The sequence below is a fragment of the Parambassis ranga genome, chromosome 5 (assembly GCF_900634625.1).
Source record: "Parambassis ranga chromosome 5, fParRan2.1, whole genome shotgun sequence".
In the NCBI taxonomy this organism is placed as follows: domain Eukaryota; kingdom Metazoa; phylum Chordata; class Actinopteri; family Ambassidae; genus Parambassis; species Parambassis ranga.
In genome coordinates, this window is record NC_041026.1 from 15,896,696 (window position 1) to 15,913,603 (window position 16,908).

General features: G+C 38.7%; 1 protein-coding gene across 8 annotated transcripts in view; it reads left to right on the forward strand.

The window, feature by feature from the left end:
- pparg (peroxisome proliferator-activated receptor gamma) overlaps positions 1 to 16,908 on the forward strand; it is a 29,263-nt gene that overhangs the window by 2,844 nt on the left and 9,511 nt on the right. For 2 of the 8 annotated variants that reach the window (XM_028404967.1, XM_028404964.1), the window contains 3 exons: positions 13,084 to 13,383; positions 13,562 to 13,728; positions 16,109 to 16,247. In XM_028404967.1, the coding sequence (XP_028260768.1) occupies positions 13,089 to 13,383; positions 13,562 to 13,728; positions 16,109 to 16,247 (601 nt within the window). In that variant the 5' untranslated portion in view covers positions 13,084 to 13,088. Of the gene's footprint in view, positions 1 to 7,957; positions 8,049 to 8,954; positions 9,085 to 13,083; positions 13,384 to 13,561; positions 13,729 to 16,108; positions 16,248 to 16,908 lie in introns of those variants that run through there. The other 6 variants (XM_028404969.1, XM_028404966.1, XM_028404971.1 and 3 more) reach the window with 5 other exon arrangements.

Here is a 16,908-nt window from a genome sequence, read left to right on the forward strand (position 1 = left end):
CACAGTCACTTCATGAAAGGAAGTGACACACATTTATATTTGCATAAATATCCAGATAAAAGAAAGTGACACACTTCTTATCAGCCCACAGCTAAATAACCACTTTTACTGTTCACCACCACCACCCTGCTTTGTTTACTGCAATTCAGGCATTCTTATTGAGCATTTTGTCAATTCTGTTTTTAAAGGGTGTTACAAAAAAATATAACATTGAAGCAAATCATTTCACATTTTCTTTGTCATTGGAAATCTGTCAAGGGACCTCAAACTAAAATTGAGACATGAGCCGATTGTTTACAAATGAAAACTTAAGTTCAGTTCAAAAATTTTGTGAAACCACTATATCCTGTCATTCTTGATGTACAAAGAGTCTTCCTGGATCTGTGTTCTGATTTAATTTGTTTGTCATGATCACAGTATGAGTAATTGTGTGGCTGAGAAGTCGTTAAATTTTGGCAAACATATATTATTTTAGAAAATTGTGTATAGGTGTTACTGTTTCTTATTCTGATACTTTGGTTAGTACAGTCTCATTATGTAGACTGTGTAAGTGATGGACTTGCTTGCGTAGTGCTTGAATTTTGACAGTGTTGTGTGGTGACTGTCTGATCTGAAGCCAATATAGAGATCACTTAGTGTCACATCGTTTTAACCAAGTACAGAGGAATATAATTTGAGATTCAGTGAGAGATCACCCACACTGACAGTTTTCTGAATAGATGAGGTCTTACACCAGGTCAGGTTTTCTCTTTTTCTGTAGTGATGCTTAAGTCACAACAACACCTGCTGCCTAAGAGGTGACTTGTGTTTACATCATCAAAGCAAGCTTTCAGTTCTCATCTCTGTTTGTATCAGGTACATGAATCTGTGAAATTGGGAAAAGCAAGGTGTAAACTTAATGGCTCCCAGGCCCTTATTTACTAAATTTGAATACACACTTTTCCATCTATACGCACAGGATACTCATGTTTTTTTGTTTTTGCTTTTTTTTGGGTTTTGTTTTTTTTTTTTGTCTGACCCAAAAACTGAACTTTTTGAAAACAACAGCAGCGGTAGATTTTATTTTTTTCCTCAGTGACACAACAGGCGTCTTGTTAATCACCCCGTACCATCTCAGTGCTTCTCTTCTACTGTAGCACCATTGTGGATTGTGAACATAGCAAATTATATCTGACATGTTATTAGTCCTCCAGCCATCAATAATTTACATTTCTAATTAATTTGTTGACAAGTATGCATTGTTAGTTTTTGATAAATCCTTGGCTTTGAAAACAATGAACTAGAAATTTCTTCACTTAAACATGTTTTGCCTTCCTACACTTGTCAAGTCAACCACTATAATCAGATACTAATACAGCCTTTAAACAAACTGACAGGTCATACAAACGTTTTGGCAAAATGCATGGTATAATAAGCACCCAAACTAATCATTGTCATTTTTCACCCAAGTTTATGGAAAACCAGCTTTAGATGTTTGCTGTGGTGCATCAGTTTGAGCTTTTGCATTAGCGTTGGCTTTTGCATCAGAATAAAGTGGTTTATTTAAACCTCTCATGGTTGCTCATGGTTGTTATCCTGATGGGCTTTGTTGAAGTGTCACATGTCTTTTGTCTTTGTCTGTAAATATCGTCTAAACCAAGCAATAACCTCCAAGTCTTGAGACACGAAAGTGAGTCAATACCCATAGACTTCCATCTTAAGATGGCCAGCATAAATATTACAACAGAAAAAACCTGTTTACAGCCTGATACAAAAAATGATTCATGTCTCTAGTGATAGTTTCCCTTTTAGTGACAACTGTATGGAGGTTGTGAACTCTCTCATTTTTATTATAACACATTAATCGCATAATTAATGGGCACAACTGCTTTGGGTGACAGCCAGGTGTCATATCACAGTACAAGCTTCCTGCTTGCCTCAGCTTCACTCACACACACCAGTTTAGGTAGATATCGACCCTGCCAACATGCCGACAGTCTCAAGGCTTCCATGGGGACTCAAAACAGTGCTTCAGAAACCTATGGGTGATATCACAGAAGTTTCGTCCATAGTTTTTACTGTCAATGTTGACCCAATTACTAAATTTATGCCAATAACATGTACATTGGTATTAATTAGAATCATGTCTCTGAGGCAAGGCAGTATGTGGGTCTGAGGCAATTAGTAATCTGTCCATGCATGTCCACTCACACCAGCCTATTTCCAGCCAAGGCACTTTAACACAGAAATTGTTTCACAGACAGAAGGGATATCATGCAACCTTTATCCTAATTTCCCTTTTAGAAAGATGTGGGAGCAGAGCGCAGTTCCTTAGGTCAAAACCTTGGACTGTAGTGGAAAGTGAGCACTGACTCAGACATGATGTGCTCATATGGCATTTCTTGACTCATTGCTGGTTTAGGTAGTTTTAGGAATGTGTTGCTGTCTGCATCCACCCCTCAATTTAAAATTGGCTAATAATGGTTAAATGTTAAATTGTCTAAGAAATAAAAAGAAACTAGGAACTGGAAAACGTTTGTAATTCCAGTAACATTTGTTGATGTTTGACTGTTTGGTCCTGTTTTTCACTATTAAGTATTGCCTTTTTAGCTTACATACTCAACCAAGCCTGTGAGTTTTTTACTTTAATGTTGCAAGAGAGTTTTTAGGATGGGATCAAAGAAGTGTGTTTAAACAAAGCTTTTTGTCTGCGATTGTTGGTGAAAAACTCATATACAATGCCATGGTTAGCATAGCTGGTAGCATTCAGGAGGATCTTCTACATTATTGGGAAATATTGGATATTCTTGTCATTAATACATCTTGATGACACTTGGTTTGTATATCAAGCCACAATTCCTTGGATAAAGCTTCATTTTGTCTTCTATTTGGACACTGCAAAATAAATTTTAAAATATAATGCTGCTTTTTCACTCTCACTAAGACATTGTTTTATGTATTTCTCACACATATGTGTTTTGTAAAGGATAAACATCCTCCTTCCAACATGTGGAGGAAGTCTTGACCAGCTTTCTGCGCCTACTTAAAGTTGATTGAACAATACCGGTGAGTAGGGAGCGGTCAATTGTTGACAGTTGTTGACAACCTCCCTTCAACCTTAGACAATTCAAGATCCGTTTCATTTGCGTACACCTTTCCCGGCACCCATATTTACCGTATGTTCTGTGAATGACAGAATCACGTCACATATTGCTTTGTTATTGTCAGGCTACACAGCAGCTGAAGGCAGCACACTACCGTCTTTTCCTCTCCACTTCGAGGAAGAGGGCATGACCCTTCCCACATTGTACCTCTCCCCTTTGCTCTCACTCCCTTTGTCGGTCAAAACAGAAATCTGTGAATTTTTTTTTTTATATGAACTCCACAGCTAAGATTGCAAACAGTTATCATTAGCCTGTTTTCATCATAAAAGACAACAGTTTAAATAGATCCTATTGTTTAATTGTTCTTTTTTCTTCACCCCCTTCATCTTTAACACTTAAAGGTGTGTGTGTGTGTGTGCGCAACAAAGACTGATGGAGTTTGACTTTGTTCACATGTCATAAAATAGAAGGAGTTTCCCCAGCTGTGCTTTGTTTGTGCTAAGCACACAAGTCTTCATACACATACATCTTGCATGACAGCATGGCACATACATGCACTCACATATGTGTGTGTATATGTGTGTGTGAGGCCTTGACAGCATGTGCCACTCCTTCCCCTTGTCCAGTGAGGAAGCTCTGGAGGCTCAAGGGACTCATCAACTATTAACTCATAACTATTTTAAGGAATTGGGGGGAAGTTCATGTCCTCAAAATATTGTGCAAACTTAAGATTCCCAGAGAGCAGCATATGTAGCAGACGCACACACAAGACATATGCTACAACATTGGATGCTCTCTGAGTCTTCCTTCCTGTCCTTACCCATATCTGAGTTTCAACAGTTAGGTGTTTATGTTCCACTGTACTTACTAGAGTTGGAACAGTTCACAAAATATATGGATCATTTTGTATGGTGGTTCTAATGTCCCGGTTTTTGGTTCGGTTTAGTTTACATTGTTGTTTCTACATTTTTAACACTCTGGAAATACCATAGAACAGCATCAAATATATAGCCTAGTTATGTGCATCCAGCATTTACCATATTTATGGTTATTAGTTACTGCATTGTGTTGCAGCTGTTGCCCCTCTGAAGTTTCAGTTCTGTCACTGCTTGTGTTTGTGCTTCAGAGAGATGCTCCAGTGTTGCCAACTCCTAAGAAAAGTAGCTCTTGGCTTTCCCACTAAATTACATCATTGTATAATTAAAGTGTTTGAACTACCAATGTTTTTTGTTTGTTTGTTTTTTTTAAAATTTTACCATTGAAATAGGCTATTTACATCCCGCTCTGTAAGCCATGACGGGACCAGCGGCAGCTTTGCGATGCAGAGTGGTGTGGGTCTCCTCTGTGCTCTGGCTGCAGCTGAGACTGCTGCAAAAAGCTCGTGTCAGACTGACCTCCTTTGGGTGCTTTGGGGTGGTGGAGGAGCTTATGGTTGCACCTGCTGCAGAACGATGCAGTTGCTTTCACATGCTTTCACGTCAGTCTCCAAAAGTCACTAGATTTGTCGCTAGTCGCTTTTGACAAAAAAAAGATTTGGGAAGTTGAGAGATTTAGCGAGAGAGTCGCTAAGTTGGCAACACTTCAAAATTTCCCATAGACCAAGTAGCAATTTGTGGTAGCACCTTGGCGCCGGTGCGGGATAGAGTGCTGCGGTGTTGTGACGGTCGGTGGAGTCGGTCATCTGGGTTTATGCAGAGTATGTGCAGGAAGCAGGATTCAAACACACTTTCTGAAGCTGTTACAGGGTAACAACAATATGTCAACCTGTTTTATTGTAAAATGACATTTCTTGTAAAATAATGGTTAAAATAAATAGTATAACATAACAACATAAAATAACATATACTATAATTAGATATATAGAACTACTAAAGGAACAACATGGCAACTAATCTAAATAATGAAACTGCTTTTGGTGTTACCTATTATACTTTATTTGACTATGGGCATAAACCGTAGCTCATCTCAACCGTAACCGCATTTCACCATAATCGTCTGTTTACTGAGTTACCAACTCTGTCTATACTAAATTAGGGTGAGGGATGTTCCATTATCAACAGTTCATAAGGCTAATTTAATCTTTTCTGAGTAAACATTAATTTTGTGCGGGTATGTTTGAGCACAGTATATCATACTCACCTTTGGTGAACTCCAGATATTGCCGGCCGTCTTCTCTGTGCAAATATCCCACTTTCAATAGGCTATATGCGTCAGGCATTGCGCATGGACAGGAGCAGGCGAATCAGCAGTCTATGTGTGGGAATCAGTTTCTTGTGGTGGGTTTTGTGGCGGCCCGCCACACAGTGGTCCACTTGACCACTTGATGCGCATGTCCTGAACCGAACAAAACAAACGCCCCAAACCATGACACGTGTACTAAACGGTTCTGATTTTTTTCCTGAACCTTATGGTTTGTTAGTAAGTAAACTCTGCAGGCAATCAAGTTTTCGACTGGGTCAGTTGGTATTATTGTAGCAGACCTGTGGTTTTTATGGTGGCTCATCGTCAGGAACAGGGTTGGTTTTGAATAGTGCATTCATTTAGCACTTTTTCTGTTGATTCGGGAGCTGAAACCCGCTCACGTGTCAATGCACTAACCTCTGGGCTATAGCTGCACTTTTGTAAAGCAAAACCTTTTTCTGCATCAGAAACATACAGTCAGTAGTAAGAAACAATAGTACTGTAGTACATACAATAGTAAGAAAATCTTCTTATTATTCACTTCCATTAACTGATGTAGTTCTCCTGAAATTGTTTAGTAGGTGTTGATTAGGATTTTCAGTCATCCAGTTCATATTCATTCAGAAATTTGAAGCAAGGACTTGTAGAGTTTTTTTTAATTCAAGGAAACTCTACAAGTCCAGAGGCCTTGCTTTAACCTTCTGAATGTTCAGTAGGTGTATGTTCGGTCATTTGTCTCTTGTCTCTTGTCTTGTCTTCTATTCATGTGTCCTTAATTTATAAAGTCCTCCCAGGACACTAGATCCACATTTGTGCTGGTTCCCTTCAAAATGCAACACTGCCAGTTCGTGTCAACATTAAGACAGCTAGCAGTTTTCAGCTACTGTCCATTTTTCAGCCTTATGACACTGACGCACATCTGTACACATACTAGTTAGTGTGGTGTCTTGTGTTGAGTATATCATTTTTATACATACTCAACACAAGACAACACCAAACGGACAGTGTATTATGAAATATCTGTCATATTACCACATTAGGCATAGTAGTCAATTTCCATACACAGTTAGTTTTCTGAAAGCAATTTCACCTCCACACTATTTGTGGTGAGATTTTCATGTGGCTGTCACTCACTGCATCTGAGGTGATTTGCATAAAATAATTCCTATTTGACTTTGTTCTTGATTATTTTGTTGTTTACTGTGGGCACAGGAAAAATCTGGTCTCACAAACCATAGCAGCGTAAGATAGCTTTTGTGTTTACACCTAGAAGGTTTACTGTAACTTACGGTCTTTGATGCTCAACACTGACAGCAGACAGTTTTGTGGTTCATATTGGAGTCTGACTCATACATTCTCACTCATACATTTCAAAAAATGCATAATGTGGCTTGATGTACAAAGACACAAAACACTGAGACATGGAAAAACGACTGCATGATTCAATCTGGTAAGTCATTTATTTCACAGTTTCCCCCTCACAGCTGAGGTTTCTCAGTAGTATCAACCTGCTCCTGAGGTTTATGCCTATCAAATCTACAGTACTGCGTCTTTGTTCAGTTTTTTGAAACACAGTGGTAGACGTGTCATGATGTGGGAAGCCACCTGGTAAGAAGTGTAAAATCTGCATCTAACAGTGATATATTTTCTAACCAGCCATCTTATTTAAATATACCAGTTATGGTTATTGTCCCAGTGCACTTTTGGTATGGCAATGGAAGTGACCTGAGAATGTCTGTCTCTGGGTTGTTTAGGATGCACAGCTTTCTGCTCTCATTGCTTTTGCAGTTTTAGTTCCAAGTCTTGTGCCAGGATAACTATGATAAGTTGTGCTTTGTAATTTTTAAATTTATAACTTAACTTAAATTTATAACTTCTGTACAAAAGCAGATCAAGGCAGAAATTCAGCCACAATCATTAGGAAGAAACTGTTTCTCTTGGTTTGGTTTGGGGACATGTTTTTCAGAAACAGAATGACCATAAAGACAAGGGTCAGGTAAATCGCACAGTTTAGGTATAAGTGCTAACATACTATTATTATAGCTGTGAGTTATAATTTAGGGTTAAGTTATATAAGTGTAAACCTTAAACTTATCTTCAGCTTGATGTTTACTCAAAATCTGTTCAGATCAAATGAAAATAATATAGAAAACGGTTAGAAATAAATGCTCACATGTAACATTTGAAATCAGGAGTTTTTTAGTATTATGTTAGATATGTTGGATTCTGCATCAGGAGGGGAAGTGTGTGCGTCACTGCTGTCACACTGAGTGACTGAGTGGACTGAGAGAAGTGCAACCAAAAAGGCTTGATGAGGTTGCCTCTCGAGTGAAGCAACAGGAAATCATTTGCATCTGATGTCTGCCACCTCACACACACACACATACACATGCACAAAAAGACATACACACATACAAAGGTGAGCATCTGAAAAAAAGACAACATAATGGTGCATATGGGTACTTAGGCACGCATATATACTGCAAAGTAATACTGAGGCATTAGAACAGCAAACATGATGAGTGATGCACGCATGCACACGCACACAGATCACATGATAGTTCGCTGTCTGAACTTCTGCTGAGCCCAGACTGACAGATAGAGAAATTGTGTGTGTGTGTAGTTCCCTTTCTATTGGTCATCACTTCCTGATGAAAAACATGACCCCCCCCCCACACACACACACGTCTCTTCTCCTCTCACTGCTACTGTCACTTGATGTTGGTCAGTGAGTTGATCTAAATTGAACAGAACAGGAGAAGCTGGGTGAGTGGACTGTTCCATGTGAGTGTGAGTGTGTTTGTGTGTTTCAGCTTATTGTCAACTTTGGTTTGTGTGTAAGACTAATGTGATATTTGGTTGTAACAGTGAGCTCAAAAACCTGCAGTTCAAGGAGTTTTTCCCCAAGTGGGCCAAATGAGAAGAAAATGGTAAATGGGTCATGGCAACATCTCTGAGATTTCTTCAGCTGTATTGTCTGTGTATTTTGTGTAAATGAACTGGAGGTAGTTGTGATATCCTTGGATTACAGAATATACTGTATGTAAAATAGTACTACTATTACTACTATAAAAATAGAAACTATGTATGCGTGCTTATAAAATATCAGGATAACTGGGTCTTTAAAGAGGGTAGAACTTTTGTGTCCATTTGTACGAAGGGTTTCCTCCTTTTCAGTCTCTGATTGACCAGATGTTTATCAAGTTGAATACAATACAAAAACTAAAATCTAAAATCTTAGAGGAATCAGAGGTACTGGAAGTTTGTCTGAGTGCTGTTTTACTCATAGTCGTGCCAAGCAGACAAAGATTGTGGTTTCTGAACTCCCACTGTGCCAAGCTTTGAAGATTTTAAATGAGTAAATTCAACCCTAACCAAGCAAGTGGGTTTTCAGACAAGAGAAGACTCTCATTTCTGCCAGGAGGGCAGTCCAGACCTCTGCCTGACACTTTGGGTGCACGCTTTCTATATCTTGTTTGATCAGTCAGGTGCAGCGGGGGAAGGCCCTTACAGGTAATTCTGCCCATATTAGATTCACACCGACGGAGAAAAAAAAAAGTGATCATTTCCTGAAGCACGAAGGAGAATTTATTTTCTTCGAAACTGCATTCAACTTTGCTGTTGTGTGAGTGTGTAACACTAAGGTAGTGTGCACCATGTCATCATTCATACAAAATATTTTCTCACTAGGCTTTCTCCAGCAAAAATCAAGTCTGCTAATCCTTTCAAAGAAATTGTGGGGACTGCTAGGCAGACATGCAGGCGGCATATCTTTGTTTGAGTCACTGACACTCAACCACATGCTGTTTTACATGAAGAGGTCAGGAAGTCACAAAACTGTGCACTAACTAACTCTCCCTCTCTTACTCTCTGTCGCTCTCTCTCTGTGCCACACATGTACATACAACTGTGATATTGTAAATAGCTTACAGTGCAAAAAATAGAAAAAAAACCCATGTCTTCTAGAGAGGAAATGCTCTCCAACACTCTTTATCTGCAGTATCTTGTTAAAGCAACAGAAATAAAACTGTCAGACTGATAGACTGAGATATATTCTAATACAGGGTGCATATTTATATTTTGAATTATCTTCTTGCAGTTTGCAGTTATATTTACATGTTAGACTTTTTACACAGAATCCGTTTCGATATTAAATATGTTGGCAATAGTGCTTTTGAATAGGCAGTGGTGTAGTTCCCACCCTCAGAAAAGGGTCATGTTTATTCAAACTAAGAAGATAAGAGTGTTAATGCATTGAATGCAGCAGGGCAGGTTCTCCCTTTTGTCTCTTGCTTTTATTACTAAATATACCAGACCAGCTTCTGTGTTAACATCTCTTACACTCCTCTTTACCACATGCATTTTCTTTCCCTGACTGTTAAATGACTCCTGCTGTGTGGGAAGCTTCTAAATTCTGAGAAGAAATTTTGATAAAAGTTATTTTCGCAATGCAGTTGTAAGCTTTCAATCTTACTTTCAGTCTTTTTGTTGAGTTTTTTAGGTTTAGCTTATAGAAAGTCATTAAAGGCTCATTCATTTGATTGAAAAAAATCCCCAGCCCACATAAGAAAAAAACATTTACTTTCTGTGCAGTAATCTGATGTCCTGCCTTTGCCTCAAGTCTGTTTTGGACCAAATTATCTGTTGTGAAGAAATATTAAAGTTAAAAAGCATTACCGTACATTTGTTTTGCAACTCGGGTCCCTGAAGGAAAGATTTCACATCTCACAACTTGAACTTTATGTTTTTTTATTAATTTTCCAGAGCCCCTGCTATCAGGCTGAAGTATTGTCAGTATTGTCGTTTTATACAGTAATATAGCTTTTGTATCATTTTACAGTCATTCTTTTCCATGTTAATAACTTAGACGTTAATAACTTAGACTTTTTTTTTTTACTTATTTAAATGAAAACATGAAAATGATGGTCTTGACTCAGACACACAGATACATGCTCACTTGTGCGCACTGACACACAGTATGCCAACATGGCTCATACAGGTAGAGTAGCTTGCCAGACCTGCCTGCCAGTTTGCCGTTGGCCTTTGTAATTATGTCATGATGGAGGTACTAGCCAATAGAAAGTACTCCTACGCACTGTACTTTTCCTGGAAGTCAAGTTCTGACGTGTTGAAATCAGAGGATTGCCAGGACACGCCAGCACATACAACTTAGACACATGTGCTTACCCGCACACAACGTTGCAAAGACACGCTGCACATCCCTTACTAATCATCTATCACCTTTTATAATGTCGTGACAGGTTGTTTTCCCACACACAGATACAAACATGTTGAATTCATTGAATGCTGTGCTGCAGTGTTTCCATGAACACTCTCAGGAGGGAAGTTAGAGTAAAACCTTGTTTTCACCTTTTGATTATGACATGATTTAAGCACTTTGGTTTAACTGCCAGGCTGCACCCACTTTCCCTTTTTTCTCAGCGAGTTGTGTTGAGTGCTGAGCATTAATATCCTGTGATAAGGGGCTTTACTTGGAGCCTCAAGGGTGCTATTTGATTTCTTTAAGTGGTCCAGGGACTCGCTCTCTGTCACCCCTCTCAGTTTATCTCTCTTACCCTTCATCTCTGCAAAACACTCTCTCCCACTAGAGTTCTGCCTCCGTATGATGATTTGATGCCAACCAGGACACAAGTCGCTCCAGTGGTCTCTCTATTTTAGCTTTGAATTGGCAGGCAACTGGCCAGCAAATGGAAAAATAACTAGGTTTCTCAGGTTATTAATAGTTCAGCTTCTTCTATAGCAGTGAAGCCAATTACCTGTGGACACACACACTTGTTGTGGAACAATGTGACATGCGGTGTGAATTTTAAGTGGACCCCCGCAGATTTTTGCTACCGCATTCCAAACAAGTAAAAAGGAAACAATATGCAGTTAGGAGAAGAGGATGTTTGTTCCACAGGGATGTTTTGCCAAGTCATTTGGAGCCAGTTTCAAGCCTGTTATATACTTGGTGCTACCATGCCATTCTAGTATTGCTATTTTAGTTTTGTCCTGTTGCAATTCATTGGTTTATTTTGAGATTTGGTCTTGATTATGAAGGTTGTTTGGCAGCTCAGGTGGTTCAGTTCACAGACCTTGGACACAAATTATTATTTATAAACTGATGCAAAGCTCTGAACAAATAGATGTTCGAATATGCCAAAAATAATTGTTCTAGAGGAAGTACATTGCTCAACTTGTGCATGTTAAAACAATTATTTGTTCCAGAACGTGTCATTATAGACCCAAGCCTAGCTGAGCCACATGAATTCAAAATCAGTCTTTTATTAACTTAGGAATATATGAAACTTGAAGGACGTATATCCCAATGTTATGCAGAAAACACTGACTGTTATAATGGTGTCCTGACAGCTGCTACTAATTGATGCTGCTACTAAATAATTTAGACCCAAAATATGGTTTGGATTTGCTGGTATGTAATGAACGATCCAGTAGTCACAGATTATCTGGTCGAACTTGCTGTTTTTTTCCCCCCAGAGTCAAAGTTTAACATGGAGGAGCACCTCTTGTATTTTATGCTAAAGACTAAAAAAAGTTTCTGTTTGCCAATTCTTCTCACTAAAATAATGTTAATTTGCTTGTTTACTCTATTATCTTTACATATGTTGTGTTCATATTTTGTAAAGCCTTTTAAAGGTGCCATACAAGTTAGGATGCCATCCATATCTTCCGACTGCAGTTTATTTGTAGTATTTAGATACATCTTAAAAAGAAACAGAAAACAGTGTTCTGTGAATTTCTGCATTAACAACCTTGTACAAACACTGCCCTGATTATATCGCCTTGTATGTAGTTTGCTTTGTTTGGACTTCAGTAACCTCTGATAATTGGACTCTGACCCCCTCTCCTGACTTTATTCCTCCAATGTCTGACTGGCTGGGTTAGTTCTGGACAAATCTTCATTCATTTGTATCAACAAAAAAAGTAACATCTAGAGTAAGCTGTAGTATTTTTTAGGAGTTTTTATTCATTATTCAGAAAAATAAAGTATAATCTTAGTGCTATTAAAAAGCTACAATCCACAATAAATGATTGTCAAAGTTTAAAGCAGATATCTGTGCTGTGAACTAATGCACTGTTTACTTTTATTTGAAGTCTACATTTTTAGTTTAAAAAAAATAAAACTATAAATGTAGGTAATTTTGTAGGTATTGAGATTAAATAACACTTAATATTTCGCAGCTGCGTCTTGATCAAAGTCCTCAGGAAATAAAAATAAAACCACAAGTTAAAAATTTTCCTGAACCCATGGTGTCCAGTCCTTAATGCTCTAAAGGTGCAGTCTGTTCCACTCCTAAAGCTTGAGTTGTACATCCTTGGCCTGCATTCTGTGTCCTTTGGGTTGGGCAATCACACAGCATGCCACCCAAACAGCACCAGAGAAAGGCAGTGTTTTGAGCAGAGTAGACGTTCCTTACTGCCAAAGTTCGTCTTGTACTGTGACATCGTCTGCCCTTCTGGTTACTAGATAACAGACAAATTACAGGAACAGGCTGGAGAACCCCGGGTACTCCTTGGGGTGTTTGTATGGGTTTGTGTGTGTTCACCCAAATATTTTGGAGTTTCTTTAGTAGGTAAAGATTACATTGTATGAATAGAACACTACATCTGGACTTGGTTTTCATTCTTTGAATTGCTTTATCTCTCTTTTTCTGTTCAGTTTTGTATGTGTCTCTTTTCCTCTTCCTCCCTGCCTCAAGGGTTTTTCTGGTTTTGTTTTCTTTTGTCAAGGCCACATTCAGTCTGCAAATGATATTGCATCAGCTAATGCAGCCTTGTTTCCTCTCTTTCTTTACAGCAGACATGGTGGACACCCAGCAGCTCCTAGCTTGGCCTGTTGGTTTCAGTCTGAGTGCAGTGGACCTGCCAGAGCTAGACGACAGCTCCCACTCCCTCGACATGAAACATTTGTCCACGTTAGACTACGGCTCCATTTCCTCCTCCTCCTCCATCCCTTCCTCCCTTTCTCCTCCGTTTGTATCCCCCGTCTCCTCCGTCGGCATGGCCTATGACCTCAGTCCACAGCAGAGCGAAGAGCACCTGACCAACATGGACTACACAAACATGCACAGCTACAGGACAGAGCCAGAGACACATAGTAAGTGCAGTCTTTGTGATGGGTTAACTAGTTTGTTTAGCAGTAGGTGGAACTATTGCAAAAAAAGTGTTAACGTGAAATTGCAGGTTTACCACAGAATGCACTGTTGAAAAAAAGTGTTAAACCTGTAAGAGACTATGTAAATATTTTGCCTGCCTATTGATGTTTCTTCTATTAGATTCTATCAAGCTGGAGCCAGAATCACCGCCACAGTACTCTGATAGTCCCGTGTTCTCCAAGCTCCAAGAGGATTCAGCAGCAGCAGCACTAAACATCGAGTGCCGAGTGTGTGGCGACAAAGCCTCAGGGTTTCACTATGGTGTTCATGCTTGCGAGGGCTGTAAGGTAGGACTAAGAGATATTTTAATTGTAGATTTAACCAAGATATATAAATGAAGAAAAATTACAAACAGACTAGGGCGCCAACTAACAATGTTTTTTATCATTTATTTGCTAATCAGCATCTTGATTTTTATTATGTGGCATGGCTTTTTTTGTTCAAATTGATTAGAACCCTGAAATGTCTGGTTTAGTGTCAAAAAAGACAAAGAGTGCTTGCTATGCTTGCTTTCCTGTCAATTATATCTCATAAAATCATTCTTCTTCACGTGTTCTCACAAAACATTGAGGTCTTAAGTTGAATTGAAAAAAAATTGTCAGTCATTACCACTTTACAGATGTGTCAGGAAATGGTAATGGGTGTAACAATTGCTACCACGAATTGTTAGGTTTTGTTTCCTTGTCACTCTTCCTTTTCTGTCACTGTGTGTCACCATTGGGTGAAACCTGTTGGTGGAATAAGTAATTCGATAATGCATGGAGAGAAGTGTACCTTTTTTTATCTTTTTGATGTCTGTCACTCTAACCACAAGCCCCGTGCATTTTCCACTCTGTGAGGGCTCATCTTAGGCATGTGCCTGTACAGGCGCACAGCCAGCCCTTTAAAGTCTGTGTCTGTCTCTCTGTCTGCCTGTCTGAATAGAGTATAAATAACTAATAGAGTGTGGGGGGTAGTTTCAGACATATTTCCATTTTCTTTGAAATTTTGACACATTATAGGAAGATGGGCTATAAATTGTGACCTTGTGCTTCAAGAACATGAGAGATTTTCAGAATCAGTAGTGGTACCACATACGCGTCTGTTGGTTTGATTCTAAGAAGTTTTCACAGTTCTGAAGTGTGTTACACAAGCTGACTTGTGTCAGATTTAAAAAGGGATTTGAAAACATGGCCACCTTTAGAGCATCTTTTTCTACAAGCTATATAAAAATATATACTTTTTAGATAATTGAAAAAAATAAAATAAATGTACTTATTTAAATTAAAACATGAAAATTAATAAATAAATTCATTTTAAGATCATCAGAGGAAAAAAAGAGACCTTGAAGTAGGATGATGCAACTCAAAAAAACAACAAAACTTGTTGTGTCATATGCACAACAGGTGACTTTTGAAGGTGTGTGGTCAGACCAAACCTATAGTATTCCCTTTACCCAATCAAATTTACAAGGTTTGGTGTATAAATCATCAGTATATTCCCATACAATTCACATGGTCCACTACTATCGCTATGATTCATTCATAACAAACTACCCTTTATACAATCTTTAATATTCTGACTACCTCTGTCCAGCCAGCCAGTACCCATCTGCCTCCTAAAGCACACATTGAACATTGAATATGTGTTTATGTAATGCAAGTAAAATACAGAATTTGATATTTGTTCTCTAAAATGCCCATTTTTTTAGATTTAAATAGTAATTTTACAGTGTGGTGGGATTTTATGGGAGTGCATTAAATTGAAGTATATATAAAACTAGCTAGTTATATTCAAGTTATATTCAACACATACTGAGCTGAAACAGCACCTGTTTTTACACTGTCATGACTGTTGTGGTTTTTCTGTCTCTTTTGACTAAATTTTACTGTAGACCTAAGGCCCTAAATGAATGCAAGGTAGTGTAGTTATTGTTCTGCTGAAGTCTCAAGGGAGCCTTGCCAGAAGATGGGGTCAGCCAAACAGGCAAACACCTAATTGTTTCAAAACAGAAAACATTCTTTATTGAGGTGGAGTCCTGACCCCTTTTAACTTCCTTTTTCTTTAAATAACCTACGATTAAAAAAGGAACATCTCTGTGGATGTGAGGAATGTAGATGCCAAATAGACAAGCCTTCACATAGAGTCCAGATGGGAATGTGTTTGCTTAGAGGAAATTCTCCTGTAGCTTTCAGTCCTTAACTGTCTCTTTGCTTCACTATTCAGTTCATCTTCCATTAGCATTCTTAGTCAGCATAGACAAACACTGCAGCAATCAACAAATGTGTGACTGAGTGTAGGAGTGTCTGCTGGAAGTTTGACCATAACTGCATGGTTAATAGCTGAGATAAGCACTGGTCTTATGGCTTCTTTGGTCCTAAGGTTGAAAACATCAAAGCACAAATCCACCCTAAAACAGTCTGTTTTTAAATACGCGTCATTCCAGAGAGATTGACCTCCCCACAGATTAGAAGTAACTTGTACCTGTAAAGCTGCTACACCAGCAGTGAAATTGAATCATTGGATAAACAAAATACAAAACCCTAGTTATGTTTTTTCTGTTATTCTTAGAGGAACGTCTTGCACTAGGATGGTGTACTTGCAAATATTTGCAAATTATTTCCAGATTTACCAAAGTCTGGCAACAAGTCTGCATCTGTTGTAACACTGTGTCTTTCTCTCTTGTAGGGATTCTTCAGGCGCACGATCCGGTTAAAGCTAGTGTACGATCACTGCGATCTTCACTGTCGTATTCACAAGAAGTCCCGCAACAAATGCCAATACTGTCGCTTCCAGAAGTGCCTTAATGTGGGCATGTCACACAACGGTAAGCAGTGTTAGTACACTCACAACATGTGATATGCTTCTTTCATTTACAGTTTACAGTTCACACCTTCTGTATTTTCATGTCTTCTTCAGACAGAGCTGAAACTCTCTCTCTATACATATACATACTCACTATAAATAAGTGGATGTAAGGTTAGAAGCTGATTCTTCTCTGAAATTATACTCCAGGAAATGGCCTCTTCACAGACCAAATTCTTGTGTCTCTAATGTCCTCTGAGAACAACAGATACATCTTGACCACACTGATGCGAACTTAGGCTTTGAGGTATAGTGCTAACATATGCAGCAGTCTATACTACTGCCTTGTATTTTACCACCTGCTTCTTCTGTGGTTTTTGACCTGTATCACAACCTTTGGGTCATGTTCAGTTCCCATTCACCCCTTTTGTGTACCTGCCACCTACACTACAGCATGTTTTGAAGAAGAAATTGTAATCAATGGCTAACTTTATCTCCCCTAAAAGCACTTAATAACCCAGCTGTGTACCTGGATTTACATGTTGCCTTTTCAAGGGTTGATGGTGACAGAACTGAAGCAATATAAAGGGTGTTGACAGTCTTTAGATTAGTAAAGCGTCTTCAGCCACAGTACAGCCACATGTTTGCAGGAAACCATTAATCTCTTCCAGGCCTTCACTTTC